Source organism: Erpetoichthys calabaricus, chromosome 18, assembly GCF_900747795.2.
Source record: "Erpetoichthys calabaricus chromosome 18, fErpCal1.3, whole genome shotgun sequence".
NCBI classification, from domain to species: domain Eukaryota; kingdom Metazoa; phylum Chordata; class Cladistia; order Polypteriformes; family Polypteridae; genus Erpetoichthys; species Erpetoichthys calabaricus.
This window is the reverse complement of record NC_041411.2, coordinates 7,390,116-7,409,823: the sequence shown is the minus strand read 5'-3', so window position 1 is coordinate 7,409,823 and position 19,708 is coordinate 7,390,116. Positions and strand designations below refer to the sequence as shown.

The following is a 19,708-nucleotide window of genomic DNA, read 5'->3' as shown; positions in this document are numbered from 1 at the left end:
CCGTGGCAGAGCAACGGGTGCTGAGCAGACTTCTGTCAATCGTGGAGAATCCACTGCATCCACTGAACAGGATCATCTCCAGACAGAGGAGCAGCTTCAGCGACAGACTGCTGTCACCGTCCTGCTCCACTGACAGACTGAGGAGATCGTTCCTCCCTCTCACTATGTGACTCTTCAATTCCACCTTTGGGGGGGGTTTGGGTGTATAAACGTTAACATTATACAAAGTTATTGTCTGTTATACCTGCATTGTTATCACTCTTTAATTTAATATTTTCTTTATCAGTATGCTGCTGCTGCTGGAGTATGTAAATTTCCCCTTGGGATTAATAAAGTATCTATCTATCTATCTATCTATCTATCTATCTATCTATCTATCTATCTATCTATCTATCTATCTATCTATCTATCTATCATATAGTGCCTTTCACATCTATCTATCTATCTATCTATCTATCTATCTATCTATCTATCTATCTATCTATCTATCTATCTATCTATCTATCTATCTATCTATCTATCTATCTATAGATTCCACTCACCCCATTCATTGATATCAAAGTCCTCTGCCAATCTTTGTCTTGTAAAGACTGTGGGTCCAGCTGCATTAAAACAAAAGGAATTTAAAATATTGTCATTTATATGGGACACTCATTTGTTAATTTATAGCAAATAATAATAATAATAATAATTCAAATACTGTCTCTCTCTCTCTCTCTCTCAAATATAGACTTCTCAAGTTTAGCTATCTTTAGACATTATTGCTTCCATAACCACCTAATTAAATGATTCAAAGTTCCTGTATCTGAAGTTTTTAGCCAGACACTTGCCTAATTTCTAGCTTGTGCTATTTTACAAAGTGGCCAACCAGCAATGTACTACACAAATGAGAATAATAAGCTTGTCTTGAAAAGTATTTTTTGATTATGAGGGAAAATGAAAAAGTAAAGGCAATTCAGCAGTAACCGCAACAGATATAAGCTAACACAATACAACACACTCACGAAGGCTCATGGGTAGTTTGAATACACACAGAAAGTGCTCTACCCCTTAGTCTAGTACAAATACACATGGTCGCTCCAGTGCAGGACTGCATTGTTGTTGTACAACACCCCCATCATGAGATAAATTTGGGGAGAAGGAGTGAAACGTGATGAAGTTCACCCAAGGATGTTGGCTTGTGCAGACCAGTAAGCTTTTTGGGCAGCCATCTTGCACAAACATTACATACCCCAAGTCATCCTGCATTATGGCGGGTGAAGAACCATAGCTGATATCCTAATGTGCAGCAACAGCTGACAGTATAATCCATCGGTCTTCTCTGATGAAGGCATCCGTCATATCGATGTGGAATTTTGTGCCCAAGTCTTCATTTGATTTTTGTTTTTGGATGACAAACAAGAAGTCTTTCTGTTTGAACGACTGCTCTAGGCCCCCTAAAGACAAACTATTTTGAAGACTGGGAAAGCCATCATGATAGGCAGCTGCACACAGCCCAGATAAATGACACTGGGAAACCTGCCAAACTGCGAATGACGGTCTGCTCTGCCACACCCCAGCCTGGCAGCTCTGGGTGTCAGTCCACAAAGGGCTCACCAAATTTAAAAACACACAAACTAAAAGCCAGTTCCATTAATCAAGGGGGATATATATTTTTTTTAATTCTTTTGGGTGTCATAGTACTATTTGTTGATTATCCATCCTGCTAAAAAGAATCTTAATTTGCTGTCTAATACAATTACATACAATGGCAAGGTTGCTACAGTATATTTTATTAAGATGCACCCATTATATGCTATTTTTATTTATTTTTTTGTCTGCATACATACAAATTATAAAGCTAAACCTTTTCAGATCTAATAGGCTTCTAAATAGGAGCCGTAAGCCAAGCACTGCAAGTTTCATTCCCGCTGCTGTCTCATTCATATTTAAGCACTTTAATCATCTCCAATTACAGCCGGCAACGCTGGAGCTGAGGCACCGTCCTGTCCTCTCATTAAGGCTCAATGCATGTGAAAGCCTCGGCCCCCCTTTCTTCGGTCTCCAGGTCACGTGGCCAAACAAAGCAGGAGATGTTGCCAGCTTCATTGTTATTCATAGGCTTTCCTGTTTCCATGCAGTTTTTCAGCCTTTCTGCTTTCTCTTCTGCACAATGGAGGCTCCCTCACATCTGAATGCAACACCCGTGGGTAACACCAATAGCTGAGCGCGCTCTTTAATGAGCCGTCTGGTAGTCATGGGTGATGCGTCGCCTGAAAACTCCGCCTGCCTGCATAGATTTCACTGGCAAGCAGAAAGGGATTTTTTTTTTCTTTTATTGGTTACAATGCTTATGAATCTGGCTAGATACTCGATACATAGTAATTCACCTGGAAAATCCTCTACACGTTTAACATTTTGGTGTTTAATAATAAAGCTAAGCTTATTGTCGGCATGGCTCTAGTGTCACAAAAAATGCCACTTGTCTTTGTTAGTAGGACAAAAACGCCTTGTGAATGGCAAGAAGGTTGACAGACAGATGATTAATACTTCCCATATGAACTAATTAACGCAGAGGCTATGGGCTATGGTCAGCTGGAATGGTTTTATCTTCTTTCTGAAGGTAGTCATAGAAACTGCCACTTGGCTTATCTCTCCATACCTCACCTTTAAGCCCGTATGTCCACATCAACTCTCCCAAGCCGGGGTTATTCATTCTATTTATGTGAGCGGTGGGGTTGTGTTGACATATAATATCAAACATTTACATTTTAAGCTATTGTAATGGACAGCCGGGTCCCATGCCCGGCAGGGACGCCCCTGCTGCATCTGTTCCGGGGGAGCAGCCATGGACAGTTCAATACCTCCCCTGGGACACTTGGTGGCAGCCTCCCTGGCGGACGATGATTCCCCAACCTAGCGCATGGCTCCATGGGAGATGGAGTCCTCCACAGCCTGGTTGGGGGCTCGGATGGCCGCTAGGGCCAGCTGCGTGGAGTCTGCAGCCTGGCTGGTCGAATCTTCAGCCCCACCCGGAAGTGCAATTAGAACCAGGTGGTCAAGCACCTGGAACGCTACCGGGTGGGATATAAAAAGGGCCGGCCACCACCACTCAGACAGACAGAGTTGGGAGGAAGGAGACGACGCTTGTGGAGGAGTGGTGGTGAAAAGGAAGGATTGTTGTGTTTTGTGAAAAAGTGTGGTTTGGGACTGTGTATTGCCTGTGGGTCACAGGGAAGAAGACGTGCGCCCACGGGTGAAGAGAAAAATAAAAGTCCTTGTGCTTTATACAGTATGTGCCTCTGTGTTCTTCTGTGCCGGGTCGGGCGACTATATAGCGCCTTTTCTACACTATGACTACAGATGTTCATCATACTTGCACTAAGTTAAAATATTAGAAATAAGAAACTGTGGAAATTGAGTGTGTTTAAATGCACACACATAAACAGGTTAAGGTATCCATTTTCCAACTTGCTGGATCCGAACACAGGGTCACGGGGGTCTGCTGGAGCCAATCCCAGCCAACACAGGGCAGGAACCAATCCCGGGAAGGGTGCCAACCCACCGCAGGACACACACAAACACCAAGCACACACACTAGGGCCAATTTAGAATCACCCATCCACCTAACCTGCATGTCTTTGGACTGTGGGAGGAAACCCACGCAGACACAGGGAGAACATGCAAACTCCACGCAAGGAGGACCCGGGAAGCGAATCCAGGTCTCCTAACTGTGAGGCAGCAGAGCTACCACTGCGCCACTGTGCCGCCCATAAAACAGGTTAAGGTAGAACCCTGATTTCTTAAACTTTTGCATCTACATGGGCAAGTAATCTTCCAAAGTTCTCCTTTGTCAAAATGCTCCAACGTCATTAAACAGCGCAAAACAAAAACTGTGAATCTGAAAATAAGCAAGACGTATGTGATCATCCATCCATCCATCCATTTCCCAACCCGCTGAATCTGAACACAGGGTCACGGGGGTCTGCTGGAGCCAATCTCAGCCAACACAGGGCACAAGGCAGGAACCAATCCCGGGCAGGGTGCCAACCCACCGCAGGACACACACAAACACACACACACACCAAGCACACACTAGGGCCAATTTAGAATCGCCAAGCATGTGATCATTTCCTTGTGTTTTATAAATATGCTTAGTCAAACTGACGCTTTATTTATTTTATTTATTTATTCAGCAGGCTCCTATCAATTATGGAGAATCCACTGCATCCACTTAATAGTATCATCTATCTAGGTCTGTTTTTGGATTGTATTCAGCATACTCTTTTTCTGCGTGGCTGTGTAACTGAGCCCTGCAAAGGAACAACATACTGGTACATAATGCTGGAATAATAACAATGTAGGTCTCTTTATTTCAATAAGATAACATATGCGTTAGGTGACTTGTTCCTTTAAAACGTAATCAGACTACATAATGCATGTTTACTTTTAACATGTTGCCCTTCCGCTCCTAAGATTGTGTTGCGGAGCTTAGCACTGTACGTTCAGCTCATCAACAACAATTTAGTAATTTCTGAAATTTTCAGACAGATTATTTCAGGCAGGAGAAGGAATATTACGATTGCCCTCAGGAAATGTATTTTGTGGACAATTCTACCCATTGCTATTGAAAGCGCGTGTCAAGGAAATACATGTGTAACAGTAACCCAGTTAAGGGTTTACATGGCCACATAATTGGGTAATTCGCGGTGAAATCTACCGGTGTTAACTTGGGTTATGAGGCCAATAACCTGTGTAAGAGCCATTTCCTAGTTACATAAGTTTCATAAATGTTTTACTAAATGATAGTCCATAATCTATGGGAGGTTGCTATAACCCCCATCAGTTGACTTGTATTGGTATATTCTAGCTATTTCTAACTTCTCTGACTAAATTATTGTCAGTTAGTGAACAGCCTTGTCATGTGTAAGGTGTAGAGGGCTCAATTTTTTAAACTGTGCCTTGAGTACCTTGTGTGCGTGTTTTGTGTACTAAGTAACATGCAAGACAAAGCACTTAATTGAAAGTGCTGCGCCGTACATTTAAAAAGAAGTTAAGAATCTTAAAGTATAGAAACAACTAAAGTTTTACAAGAAAAGCTAAGTTTAGGGAAGATATGTTTTTTCTTTTTTTTTTTTGCCTTTTATTCTACGTGTGTAACAACTTTTTTCTTTATTCTTGTATGGATTGCTTGCTTTGAATTTTCATTAAATATTTTAAAACAAACTTTCTGACTCAGAGATTTCTTTCCTGTGCTTGATCTACAACCTGAATTCTCTAACCAAAATAAGGCATTCCAAGAACTGGGTTTCTATTAATAACCGGGTGATTAATGCGCATTGTTTATTCAAGTAGCTTAATAATTGCCAAACTACACTAAACTTACTGCTACAGACATTTTTTTTTTACTTTTTAGTCTGAGAATTCTGTTTATAAGCATTCATGACAGTAACATGCCTCAGAGAAGATGTTAAATTTGAATGAGTTTGGCATGTTTAAATAATGTAATCACTTAAAGAATAGACTTGTCATAAAGCATTTATTTTTTGGGAACTAGATAAGTGGAACAATAATTAAAGCCAAATATTTGGTGGATGAGAGTTGCCAAAACTGAGAATTGGAAAACCACAATGAGAAGTCACGAGTAACCAACTACAGGATGCTGTAACGAGAGATCTAAGCGGCTAACGAAGGAGTGGTGGAGAACCAATTTGAAGAACTATTTAGCAGTGCCACTTGTTTCATCAGTATTCATCAGTATTCAACGGAGATGCAAGCATGCACCATTTAGGGGATGAGAAAAAAAAATCAGAAAAGTGGTGTAATCTTGCATTCTTTAAAGGAGTTGTAATTTCTGGAATAGGGCGGCACGGTGGCGTAGTGGGTAGCGCTGCTGCATCACAGTTAGGACACCTGGGTTCGCCTCCCGAGTCCTCCTTGCGTGGAGTTTGCATGTTCTCCCCGTGTCTGCATGGGTTTCCTCCCACAGTCCAAAGACATGCAGGTTAGGTGCATTGTTGATTCTAAATTGTGCTTGGTGTGTGGGTGTGTGCCCTGCGGTGGGCTGGCGCCCTTGCCGGGGTTTGTTTCCTGCCTTGCGCCCTGTGTTGGCTGGGATTGGCTCCAGCAGACCCCCTGTAAGTTAGGATATAGCGGGTTGGATAATGGATGGATGAATTCCTGGGATACAAGCATTCGCAGCTCTGGATTACATGTCATTGGACAGGAAGTCTTTTTTTGTTGGCAATGTCTCTTTTTAACATTGTAACATGAAAATTAAATGTTCTTTCTGTAAATGTTCATTCAGCAAATTACTGCACAGTACATATCTACATTTGAAGTACAAAAGTCATCTGCTCCCTTTGAGAAAATTTACATTTTGATGCATCACACAAAAAAATATTTTTTACAGTTCCCTTTCACTCAGCACAACATCACAAAGAGGTCAGGTCATCCCATAGCACCTCTGTTGGGTTAAGGTCTGGGCTCAAAGTGGGCCACTCCAAAAAGCGGATGTTTGTATTTTAACCCATGCTGTAGTAAATTAACTTCAATGTTAACTGAGCTTCAAAGCTATACTGACATTATTATGTAGGACATCTCGATAAACATCCATATTACTAACCGAGAATAAACCGGATATGAACGCAGGTACACGGCGATGGAACCATGAGACGTACTGCGCCTGCACGCGTCCCATAAACTGCAAGCGAAGTCTTATCCACCGCGAATGAAGGAGTCACGGACCAAAAACGAAAGAGCTCAACTAACGTGAATGAGAAATGAAGCAACAACGCGCCCATAGCTAACGACTAACGACACAGCCACACAAATAAGAGGATTCTGTGCTGCACCCCAGAGTCAAACGGAAGAGGCTACGGAGGCCCCACAGGTCCACAAAGACAGTACGGAAGGCGCGGGAAAGTACGAAAGGCGCAGGCATTTAAAACGCACTTCTGAATAGGACATGAAGCAACAACGCGCCACGAACTCTCCGTATTAAACGTACGGCATCCTCACACGTCCAAACCATATAGCATATGTGAATCACATTACAGTGATGCATTATTAACGGTACAACCACAGAAAACACTCCGTATTAACAGTAAGTGCAATTATCCATATTACTAACGGTAGACAACGGATAACATGGAGTCACGGTCACGGCTCCAAAACGATCCAGCTCAACTAACGGAGCTACAAAAGCGAGCCCGCATGGATAAAAACAATAGACGTAGGCACCTACAACGCGCGTCTGAAACCGCAGAAGCAAAACTGTCTCGGCTCCAAAACCAAACAGCTCCGCATGAACAAATACAATGTACATAGACGCCTACAACGCATGTCAGAAACTGCGGAAGCAAAGCAGGCACGGGTTTAAAACGAAAGACCACAACTGACGCAGACGCCTACAGCGCGCGTCTGAAATGCCGCAAGCAATGCAGGCACATATCGCATACATTCATCAATGTATTTCGGGTTACGCCGACAATAATCTCTTTCAAATCTATTTCGGGTTACCCAAGACCAGGGGTTGGCGAGCGAAGCGAGCATGGGGCGGAGCCCCCTAGTGGAAATCTATTTTCCACTCAATGATGGCTCTTCATCTTTGAGATGATGTTTTCATGTTGGTACGTGGCACCCTTTAAATGCCGTAGGTACTGCTTTGTATTCTTCCCTAACAGTCCAACCTTAGTTTCATCAGTCCACAAACTATTTTCCCAATATAGTTGGGAGTTTTTTTTTTTTTAGGAGAAGCAGCTTCCTTCGTGATGTCCTGCCATGAACACCATGCCTGCTCAATGCTTTGTGTACAGCGACTCATGAAGACAGATGTCAACCTGTTCCAATGATTGCTTCAAGATTTCAACTGGCGTTTACTCTGGGGGTCACTGTACTTCACTGACCATTCTGCATTGTGCCTTTTGAGTCACCTTGGCTGGAGAGCAGCCACAGTACTTAAAATTCTCTCCACTTAAAAACTGTGGACTGATGAAATGGCTTTGTGATCATATGAAATGGAAGCATTCTTTTGGAAAGCAATTAATCATACACATCACACGACAATGATTTCCTCTGCATCTTTAGTAAAATGTGCAAGATGATGCAGCAAAGATGACACAAATACTGTCCTACCTGAATTTGACCTTTACCAATAATCCGATCGGTGCTCTCTCCGTCCTCTTTGTTGAGCTTGGTTTTATTGTAACATTTCTCATAACAGAGTAATCGCAGTGTCTGGGAGCCTTCCAGTTCAATCTCAAACTCCTAGTCAAAGGCATCCAAAAAAAAAATATTAATCTACACATCCAGGCTTAAAAGCCATTTTAAGCTAACAAGTGAAGGAACATAAATAAAATACATGTTTATAAGTTTGAAAGGGACACCATCTGAGAACACAGCAGCTCTTTAAGGGTCTGAGCAGCACACACCTGAGATCGGAATCTGAGCATGTATTTATTACACATAAGAAATTAACTTTAAAAATCCATACTACGCTGCAGAGCCTTAATCTCTTCAAGGCACACGCAATCAAAAGTTACTTTATGCAACAAGTAACAACAACAATCCCACCACAGGACCCTCTTTCTCAAAATAACCTTTTCACTTTTGCCAACAACTTACCTCATTCCAGTTTGGCTCTGTTGTATCTCTATAGACTCGCGTCTTGGCTTTGTTCACAAAATAACCAAATGAGTCCACTTCAAGGGTACAGTAAAGGTCTGTAAACAAAGACAACACACAAATAAGTCCTACTACAAGGCAAACAATGATGGGGGGGAAAAAAAATGAAACAGAGGAGCAAAAACATTGAGAAAACAATTAGCAGGAGTTCTTAAGAATTTTTATTGAAATCATGCTTGCCACACACACACACTCACTCGCACTCATAAAAAGTGTACAGTGGAACCTCGGGTCACGACCGTAATTCGTTCCAAAACTCTGGTTGCAACCTGATTTGGTCGTGACCCGAAGTAATTTCCCCCATAGGATTGTATGTAAATACAATTGATCCGTTCCGGACCATACGAGCTGTATGTAAATATATATTTTTTTAAAGATTTTTAAGCACAAAAATAGTTAATTATACCATAGACTGACTGCACAGCGTAATCTATATTACTAAACCACAGTTAATTTATGCACGGCGGACGCACCAAGGTGCATGTGCACTGCGGACTTGGTGCCCGCCCCAGAGTCCAGAGTCAAACGCAGCAGCTTCCCAAAACGCGGCGGCGCCCACCCCAGAGTCAAACGCAGTGGCTTCCCAAAACATGGCGGCTTCCTAGAGTCAGTAGGTGGCGCCCAAATAACACAACGTACTGCGCTGTGGCGCCCGCCCCAGAGTCAAACGCAGCGGCTTCCCAAAACACGGCGGCTTCCTAGAGTCAGTAGGCGGTGCCCAAATAACACAACGTACTGCGCTGTGGCGCCCGCCCCAGAGTCAAACACGGCGGCTTCCTAGAGTCAGTAGGTGGCGCCCAAATAACACAACGTACTGCGCTGTGGCGCCCGCCCCAGAGTCAAACACGGCGGCTTCCTAGAGTCAGTAGGTGGCGCCCAAATAACACAACGTACTGCGCTGTGGCGCCCGCCCCAGAGTCAAATGCAGCGGCTTCCCAGTGTCAGTAGGTGGCGCCCAAACAACACAACCTGTAAGCGCCCAAACTACACCACCTGTAAACTGAGTATATTACTGGATGCCATCGTACATTCGTCTAAAATCACGCAGCGGCTTCCCACCAAGGCGCATATTGCGCCGTGGCACACGCCCCAGAGTCAAACGCAGCGGCTTCCCAGAGTCAGTAGGTGGTGCCCAAACAACACAACCTGTTCACTACACTTGCTCTAATCCACTGTGCCAGTAATATAGATCACATAACCGTCACAGACTCAAACCCAGCGGTTTCCCCGACTCAGTGGCTGGCACACGAACACTACATCCTGTAAACTACACTTGCTGTGCTCCACTCTGCCAGCAGTCAGTGTCAGCAAAGGCAACAGAATCACGTCTCCACAAAACGAAACCGCTTTAGTACAGATATGCTTATTGAATTAAATGACATTTCCCCAGACGCACCCACCCTCCATGATATGTCATCCATCCAAATATTGGACGGAACAGAAACTGATTGCCATTCTTGGATTTCCGATTCGCTAGCGAATCGCAGGCTTACTTGTAGTAAATTAAATGTTTAGTTACTTCTTCTGCTTGGGCTCTCTCTCTCTCTCGCACTCTCACTCTCTCTCGCTCTCTCTCTGAGTTTCTCTCTCTCTCTCGCTCGCTTTCACACAGGGAGAGACTGAACACATGTGGAAATCATCAGCGCGTACGAACAAGAAGGGAAACTGGCTTGTTCGTCACCCAAGTGTGTGGTCGTGAACAGATGCAAAAGTTTGGTGAACTTTTTTGGTCGTAACCCGATTTGTACGTGGTCCGAGACGTTCGTGACCTGAGGTTCCACTGTATATCCACCTGAATTCTCTAACCAAAATAAGGCATTGTTAAGGTAACGTATTTTGTGGACAATTCTACCTGTTGCTATTGAAAGCATGTTTGAAGAAAATACATGTGCAGACAGGCAGAGTGCAACGGACAGACTAAAAAAAATCCTTAACAGTAACCTGGTTAAGGGTTTACATGGCCACATAACTGGGTAATTTGCGGTGACATCTACCTGTGTTAACATAGTTAAGAGGCCAATAACCTGAATTCTCTAACCAAAGGAGGGCATTTCAGGAACTGGGTTTCTGTAAATTAACTGGTTATTGATGTGCATGGAAATATGCCTATTGTTGATTCAAGTAGCTTAATAATTGCCAGACTACAGTAAATTTACCGCTTCATAAAAGTTTCTTTGTTTTCACTTTTCAGTCTGAGAATTCTGTTTATAAGCATTAAAGACTATAAGATGAATACATGCCTCAGAGAAGATGTTAAATTTGAGTGTGTTTGACATGTTTAAATTAATGTAAACACTTAAAGAAGAGGCTAGTCATAAAGCTTTTATTTTTGGGCAACTAGACAAATGGAAAAATAAATAAAGTCAAATATTTGGTGGATGATAGTTGCCAAAACCGAGAATTTGAAAACCACAATGAGAAGTCATGAGTAACCAACTACAGAGTAGTTATAAAGCTTTTACTATTTTTTAGAAAATGTTTATATCCAGGTTAGATTAAATATTGTAATTTTTGATTAAACGCAGTATTTTATGACAATTTCAAATGCACAATGAATTAAAATTAGGCAGGTAACACATTATAATAAGAACATTAGGTGGCATGTACAGTACAATATTGCCAGATAGATATCTTGAAGCCAGAGCCTATTTTCAAGCCTGTTTACTCAACTGAAGATGACATCAAAACCATTATTTTTAAGGCATACTTACTTAAGCTCTGTTTCAACCCACAAGCGGAATGAACAATAACACTCAAAAACCCATAGAGTCCAGGAGATTCATCATCTGCAGAAATAAAAGAGCAAGAGTTTCTCCAATATGTCTATATTACTGAAAACCATGAGAGTTTTTATTCTATTCTATATCATGCCCTGAATAATGTAATAAGACCAGGGAAGGTCTCGTCAGAATGGTGTGTCTAAGGTTAGTAAAGAAAAAAACCTAAGGGCGCGCTTGACCAGAAGATATATAAACCCAGCTGTGTAATAAAGGAAAAAAGGCAAGAGAGCTCATGGATCGGAGGTTCAGGCTGGCCTAGCGGTGTTACAGCTTCAGTAATTTCAAAGTACAATCTCAGACCCTGCAAGCAACTCTTGAATAAAATGGATAATACAATCAAATTGGGGTCGGAGCGACCCGAGTCACATAACATTTGAATTTTGAGGCAGGAGGCAATGGCTATAAGGATGACGTTAAGGATGGTAATGCACCACAAGGAAGAGAAACTTTCAGCATACAAAGTACAGGATTGAAGAACAGGTGCATGATTTCTGTTTATTTTGGAGGGGAGATAGTTGGGAGAGAGTGGTCACACAGGCAAAGGCCCCTTTGAAACATATGATAACTAAAATTAGCAGTGCATGTTCAGGAACCTGAATTTGCAGCGTCTCTCAGGGTTGGAGTTTGTTCCAGACACTGCTGTTGATTGTTCCTTTAAGGTACTTTCTGATTATCTGTGGTAATGCGAACAACATAAAGATGTACTGACAAATGCCACAGTAGGTAACACACAAAGGTCATGCTGAGAACTGGAAAAAGATTAAAAAAATAAATAAAATTCACGAGCCCCCAGAAAATCACTTTATAGGACTGTCCTTACCTTCCTTGTATATGGTCAGTGGGATACTATGGACCGTCTGAAGCTTCACACAGGAGTTGGTTAACATCTGAAGCTCCACAGATGTCAGTGAGAAGCTTTTAAAACCTGCAAGCCAGCAACGATAAAATCAATGAGATGAAGTACAAAGATTTGATCAACCTTCTATCCTTAAGGGCCTTTTATTAAAGTAAACTTTTATGAAATTGCTCACAAACCACAAATGAACAGGCTGACCAAGACATGCCATGTAGGCTTATGATGCCTTCTAATAATCAGAAATGACTGTTTGTTTTTCTGTTTATTTCACCTGGTCATTGTATATTGCCCACCTTAATAAAAGGATAAGCGTCTGTTTGTCTGTCTGGTTGCGATGTCTCTGTCATACCAAGAGTTGGTGCAATGCAAACAATTTTTTGTAATAAATTGCATTGTATGTTATTTCAAAAGATGGCACATCACAAACATTAACATTGCTTTTAGGAATCCCATACTAGGGTGTTGTACCGTGTTAGCCATTATGAATGTAGAGAAAAGCCAAGCAAAATGACACCTTTTATTGGCTAACTAAAACGATTACAATATGCAAGCTTTCGAGGCAACTCAGGCCTGAAATCTTGCCTGAAGAAGGGGCCTGAGTTGCCTCGAAAGCTTGCATATTGTAATCTTTTTAGTTAGCCAATAAAAGGAATCCCATACCAAATAGTATATAACCTTGACAAACGCATTGCAAGGTGCACTGAGAACATTAACACCGAGGTCTGTGTGGATTCATTAGATTTCAACCCGTCTTAGAAGGGTAGCACTGCTAGAAAGAGATTTTAAAAACTGTAGGGCTTCAAAATAGTAAGACTCCCTTTTACCAGAATGATATGCCAATCAGGGAGATACTTACACACAGTCTCACTACTGCTACACTCAAGAATGCTCCCTTCAATGTAGCTTCTCATATCTCAAGTGCCACCATGTCTGCACTTTGCCCTCCATCTCCTCACCGTTGACCTTCAGTGAATGCTTTAGGTGGGCAGGACTGGAGAGCTTTGTTAGGCTGAATTTCCTGATATTGTCTTAAGTTTTTTCTAATGTTCAAATGACACTAATTTTAATTTTGTGGCACATAAAACTTATGAAACTATGGAATGGGTGAACTTCATCCTTTTATATGAAAGCAGTAACCAAAATTCTGGTAAATTTGCATCTTCAGATCTAAATCCCTGTTTTTTCATTCTACGGTGCCTGGCACAGTAAATCAGCCTCTTCAAAGATCTCTTTTATGTGCTGGCACTGCTTTCCGGTCTTGTAGCTTACAGGGACACGTTCTGTTTCTTGCTGGCCAGTTATTTTCAAGCAGATGGAGTCACTTTACAGTGACACGGCCAACAGTTAGAAAGACTTATAACTCAATTGTAAAGCTCATTTGCCTTACCAACCACAGAAATTAATCATAAATAACAAATATGTAATTTGCTCCAACCTGAAGAAACGGAATATATATATATATATAGGTAGTCCCCAGATTACACACATGTGACTTACGAATGGGCCGCAGCTGCGACGCATGCACCTCAGTAACTGCCGCTCCTTTCATCTTCGGCCTGGGGACACTGCAAGAGGTGGCTGGACGGAGGCAGTTTCGCTGCCCGCTCAGTGTAGTGTCCCTTGGGCGGCTCCCGGTGGCAAGCGGTTTCACTGCCCGCCCACCACACATGGCTGCCCCATTCATTCTTGGTGGGCGGCTGGACGGAGGCTGGAGGGGGGTGATTTCGCTGCTCGCGCAGTGTAGTGTCCCTCGGGCAGCTCCTGGTGGCAAGCGATTTCACTGCCCGCCCACCACACATGGCTGCCCTGTTTGTTCTCGGTTGGCGGCCAGTAACGCTGCAAGCGGTGACCCGGTTGTGGCTGAACGGAGGCCATTGAGGGTGAACGGGGCGTAGCATTGTAGTGTGCATTGGATGGCTGCCTATAGAATGGGGGCGATTCACTACCCGCCTTTGGCCGCACCCTGTTCGTTCTCGGTGGGGGGGATGCTGCAGGCAGCATACTGTAGTGGAGGTGACTGTGAGGTGGGCTGGTGATGAACCGCCCCTCGCCGCCTCCATTCATTCTCAATAGCAAGCCTGCTCGTACTGTTACGCACATAGCAGGAAGTCGTCTCTCGTCAGTACACCAGACGTGCTGACGACGGGTGCCTTCCTGCTGTGATATCGTGTACAGTGCTGTGCAGAAGAGCTCATCTTAATCTTTTGTCTTCACCCTTCAACAATGTCTCTGAAACACAAATCTGATGCAAGTGCTGGTGGTACAGTAAAGAAGAGAAAAACCATCACCATTGAAAATAAAGTAGAAATAATAAAACGGTCAGAAAGAGGTGAAACTCCATCATTCATTGGCAGAGCACTTGGTTACAGTCAGTCAACATTAGCATTTATTAAATTTATGTACCTGTTCCGACTTACATACAAATTCAACTTAAGTACAAACCTACAGTCGTACGTAACCCGAGGATTGCCTGTATATGCAATAAGAAAAACGTATAAATGTGTGTTAAATTAAAACTAAAAAGAAAAATGCACCGTGCCATGTGCTTCTGTTGTTTTAAATGTGCTCCATAAATAACATTGATTTGACTTCTCTATGCAGTTCTGGTTAAACAAGACATTTAGGCCACATTCAAAATGATACCAACGTTGCACTAATTCAGTGAAAACTCGCTGCTGCTTGGACAGACTGCACACTGACAGTCATGACTTTAGATGTTGTATACTTTTGAGTGTGCAGAATACATCTGAATTTCTAATAAAGTAAGCCCAGGTTCTCAGGAGCATACATTCAGCATGGCATTTTAAGCATCCACCTTCCAAAAAATACTTGCATTTCTTTTGCTGCTCTCGAATGAGTTCCCTCCACTCTGCTCGTTCATAGTCCGAAGAGATCAGGAACATGTAGCTCTGAAATGAACATAGAAAACACGAAGAGTTTAAAAGGGCAGAGCACAGGCGGTCAGGGTTGGTTGTGACACTTTCACATTCACAATCCCAACTCACCTTGCCATTCCGGTTGTGTACTCTGAAGGCCATGTTAGGTGACGTCAGCAGCAGCAGTGACTCTTGCTCTGACAGCTTCTTCTTTAGTCTCTCTATCACCTTACTCCCTTTGTTAGCTTTCTGTGGGCAAAGTGGGGAGCAGTGGGTTAAGAACAATTGTGGAAGAAGCTCAGCTACAATTTAACAAGAAAAATACAAACAAGTACGCTTCTTAAAAATTGATTGTTTTTCTGAGGTGTAAACCAAGAATCTTTAAGAACACTAAGCTACAGTACAATTGTTCACACGTACGGTATATTTTAAATATGAGGCAGACTCATGTCATGCAACTTCCTTTGAGCCACAGAGACAGTCTTACTGAGAGGTGAAAAAGGCACCATTGTTTTTTAAGCTGTAACGCCATAGCTGTTAGGCCACGCTGCTGGAGAACTACACGTTTTGTGACCATTATAAAAATAAAGCTTTATACCTTCTCCCTCTGAATCTCATTCTTGATTTGTGATATTTTTATTTTCATGGCATCGATCTCCTCGTCTGGTATCTGTGGGATGCTGGGAGAGGAATCAGTTTCATCCACAGTTTGGAAGCTGAGGTCAGCTAATGGGATGTACCACTTACAGTCGTACTGCTGACTTCTCCTGCAAAAAAAACAAGACGAATTTTAATTCACTGCGGTGGGCTGGCGCCCTGCCCGGGATTTATTTCCTGCCTTGTGCCCTGTGTTAGCTGGGATTGGCTCCAGCAGACCCCCGTGACCTTGTGTTAGGATATAGCGGGGTTGGATAACGGATGGACGGATGGAGTTTGAATTCAGATCTAAAGCAACAACACACTGTTCTCATAATGGCACAAATACATGAGGCCAGTTTGCTTGCCATTGTGAAGCTATGTGTGCACAATAACTAAAAAGGCATTACAGGAGGGGTGGGCAAACTTGGTCCTTCAGAATTCCGTTCTTTTTATTTTGTAACTGCACTAACTCTGTGAGCACAGATTTGAGTTTCATTAAACACAGAGTATAGTCACACTGGTCAGGTTCTGGTTCACTTTTTGGTGAATGGGATAATAATGCACAATGCGTGGACACAGCCTTAGGGTTTACTGTCATCGCCTGTTACTTGGCTCAAAAAAGAGTCAGCAGTGAGTTGATGGCGCTGCTTCAAAACCTACAAATAACTTCTTAATTCTTTACATTTATACAGCGCTATTCTCACAACTCAATGTACTCTCCATGCAGGGAGGACCCGGGAAGTGAACCCACAATCTCCTTACTGCAAAGCAATAGTGTTGTCTATTTGTATAACCTTTGTAGGTCAGCCATTGTACAGTGCCACCTGGAGCAAATTTAAGGTGAACAGCCTTGCTCAGGGGACCAATGGAGTAGGATCCGTTCTGATAGTAGCTGATATGAACCAGCAACCAGCGTGATACCAGCACAGATCCTTAGCCTCAGAGCCAACATTCCACCCATGCCCCTTCTGAAATAAAGTGCCCTGACAAAGACTGAAGAGACAAACATTCAGAGGATAAGACAAATCCCAAAAAATCCAATTAACAAGGACTTTATAATCATGGGTGTGACCTACATTTTGTTCCACACATGCCTATCAATCACATGGGATTGTAGACTATTGCCATCTTTGGTCTTGCAAATGGTGACCCCACACAGTGGCTCCAAATGGCTTCTTAGGGCCTTATTAGGGTCTGCCTGATCTGAATCAAAGGGGTGAATTATTATTGGACTTCTGTTAAAGTCATGAACAGTTAATAATACACTCAATGCATTTCTCCATCTAAGCGGAGGCTACAAGCTTTAGTTGTAACTATTAAGGTAAGAAAGGTGGCGTAATCACCAAAGAGAGGATCCTTTGTTGGGTAGCAATGTTCACACTTTCTACAGTTGGTAAGGAGGATGTTATTGGGAGTAAAACCATTAACCTGTCATTTGTGAGGTTTGGGCATCTATTTAAATTTACTCCTGTGAGTTTGTAACAAAGAGAGAAGATGTAGTATAATGTTTAATCTTAAATATCACTTTTGACATTCGAAAAATTCTCCAGGAGCAGCTTGGGTAAGGTGTTTGGGATATGGCTCTGGGAGTATCTGGACATCATCCATACAGTCCTATGAAAAAGTCTGGGAACCCCTCTTAATTCTTTGGAATTTTGTTTCTCATTGGCTGAGCTTTCAAAGTAGCAACTTCCTTTTAATATCTGACATGCCTTACGGTAAGTTGATTGGATTAACAGAAAATATGCAATATGCATCATAACAAAATTAGACAAGTGGATAAATGTGGGCACCCCAACAGAGATATGACATCAATACTTAGTTGAGCCTCCTTTTGGCCTCTAGATGCTGTCCTCCTATAGCCTCTGATGTTGTCTGATTCTGGATGGAGGTATTGTTGACCATTCTTCATACAAAATCTCTCCAGTTCAGTTCAATTTGATGGACAGCCTGCTTCAAATCATCCCACAGATTTTCAATGATATTCAAGTCAGGGGACTGTGACGGCCATTCCAGAACATTGTACTTCTCCCTCTGCATGAATGCCTTTTGTAGATTTCGAACTGTGTTTTGGGTCATTGTCTTGTTGGAATATCCAACCCCTGCGTAACTTCAACTTTGTGACTGATGCTTGAACATTATCCTGAAGAATTTGTTGATATTGGGTTGAATTCATCCGACCCTTGACTTTAACAAGGGCCCCCAGTCCCTGAACTAGCCACACAGCCCCACAGCATGATGGAACCTCCACCAAATTTGACAGTAGGTAGCAGGTGTTTTTCTTGGAATGCGGTGTTCTCCTTCTGCGATGCAAACCGCTTTTTGTTATGACCACATAACTCCATTTTTGTCTCATCAGTCCAAAGCACTTTGTTGCAAAATGAATCTGGCTTGTCCAAATGAGCATTGGCATACGACAAGCGACTCTGTTTGTGGTGTGAGTGCAGAAAGGACTTCTTTCTCATCACCCTGCCATACAGATGTTCTTTGTGAAAATTGCGCTGAATTGTAGAACGATGTGCAGCAAGATGTTCTTGCAGGTCTTTGGAGGTGATCTGGATGTCCAGATACACCATCTGCAGCAAGATGTTCTTGCAGGTCTTTGGAGGTGATCTGTGGGTTGTCTGTCACCATTCTCACAATCCCGCACATATGCCGCTGCTGTATTTTTCTTGGCCTGCCAGACATGCTGGATTTAACAGCAACTGTGCCTGTGGCCTTCCATTTCCTGATTCCATTCCTTACAGTTGAAACTGACAGTTTAAACCTCTGAGATAGCTTTTTGTGGCCTTCCTCTAAACCAGGAGACTCAACAATCTTTGTTTTCAGATCTTTGGAGAGTTGCTTTGAGGATCCCATGCTGTCACTCTTCAGAGGAGACTCAAAGGGAAGGAAGCACAACTTGTAATTGACCACCTTAAAACCCTTTATATCTCATGATGGGACACACCTGTCTATGAAGTTCAAGGCTTAACGAGCTCATCAAGCAAGTAATCAGCATTGAGCAGTGACAGGCAATCAAATCAGCACAATGACAAGGGGACCCACATTTGTGCACAGCCAGTTTTTCACATTTGATTTAATTTCATACAACTAAATACTGCGTCACTAAAAATCTTTGTTTGGAAAACACCGCAGTACTCAGATGTTCCGAGGAAATGAAAGACAGACCACTGTTATCTTTATTGTTGAGCGGAGAGTCAATTATTATGCAGGCTGAGAGGGGTTCCCAAACTTTTTCATATGACTGTAACAAGACAATGCACATTAAAGCATAATTAATGTAGTGAAATGAACCCCTGCTTCTGATTGCCAGGTCAGTTGAAATACAACCCCCTGGTGAGGGTTTCATGGATGGAACTTAGCAGCAGACTTCTTATTAAGTCAAGTCTATTTTAAAGTTTTTATCTTAGAATTGTTGTTCACCTACTAACACAACATGACTGCTCTTCATGAAGTCAGAGGCACACTTACCCTCCAATTTGTTTTTTCATTTTGGCACAAAGCAGTAGGTCGGTGAACAGGAAGACATGACGCAGTTTCCGTGCCCCTTCGACCAACTCCACCATGAAACGGTCTTTCAGAAGCTGTCGATGCTAAGCAGAAAAACACAATGGAAAGAAGCTTAAAGCATTTAGAGTTGCATGTTTTGGACACTTCAATGAGACTCGCTCGGTCCTGTGTAGAGAACACACAAGACTCAAGTAAACTGCTCCAAGATTTAAGTCACAGGGTATAATGAGGAGAAGTCCAGCTAATGACTTCATAAATCATTGTTATGACACAGCTATATCACATCTAAAGATTTTTTTGATAAAATAAATTAAAAAGAGCACTAGACTCAGGAACTAGTTTCACCCAGAATAAAATAAAAAAATGTAAAATCACAAATA

General features: G+C 42.4%; 2 protein-coding genes across 8 annotated transcripts in view; both read right to left on the bottom strand.

Moving 5' to 3' along the window:
- Window positions 1-19,708, bottom strand: part of LOC114669201 (breakpoint cluster region protein-like) — a 407,369-nt gene that overhangs the window by 15,620 nt on the left and 372,041 nt on the right. For both annotated transcript variants that reach the window (XM_051921207.1, XM_051921206.1), the window contains exons 9-17: window positions 19,290-19,411; window positions 15,775-15,943; window positions 15,306-15,425; window positions 15,134-15,209; window positions 12,265-12,369; window positions 11,376-11,450; window positions 8,605-8,702; window positions 8,116-8,247; window positions 543-602 (exon numbers count right to left, since the gene is read on the bottom strand). In XM_051921207.1, coding sequence (XP_051777167.1) covers window positions 543-602; window positions 8,116-8,247; window positions 8,605-8,702; window positions 11,376-11,450; window positions 12,265-12,369; window positions 15,134-15,209; window positions 15,306-15,425; window positions 15,775-15,943; window positions 19,290-19,411 — 957 coding nt within the window. The remainder of the gene's footprint in view (window positions 1-542; window positions 603-8,115; window positions 8,248-8,604; window positions 8,703-11,375; window positions 11,451-12,264; window positions 12,370-15,133; window positions 15,210-15,305; window positions 15,426-15,774; window positions 15,944-19,289; window positions 19,412-19,708) is intronic.
- specc1la (sperm antigen with calponin homology and coiled-coil domains 1-like a) overlaps window positions 1-19,708 on the bottom strand; it is a 284,094-nt gene that overhangs the window by 120,573 nt on the left and 143,813 nt on the right. The window lies entirely within an intron of this gene.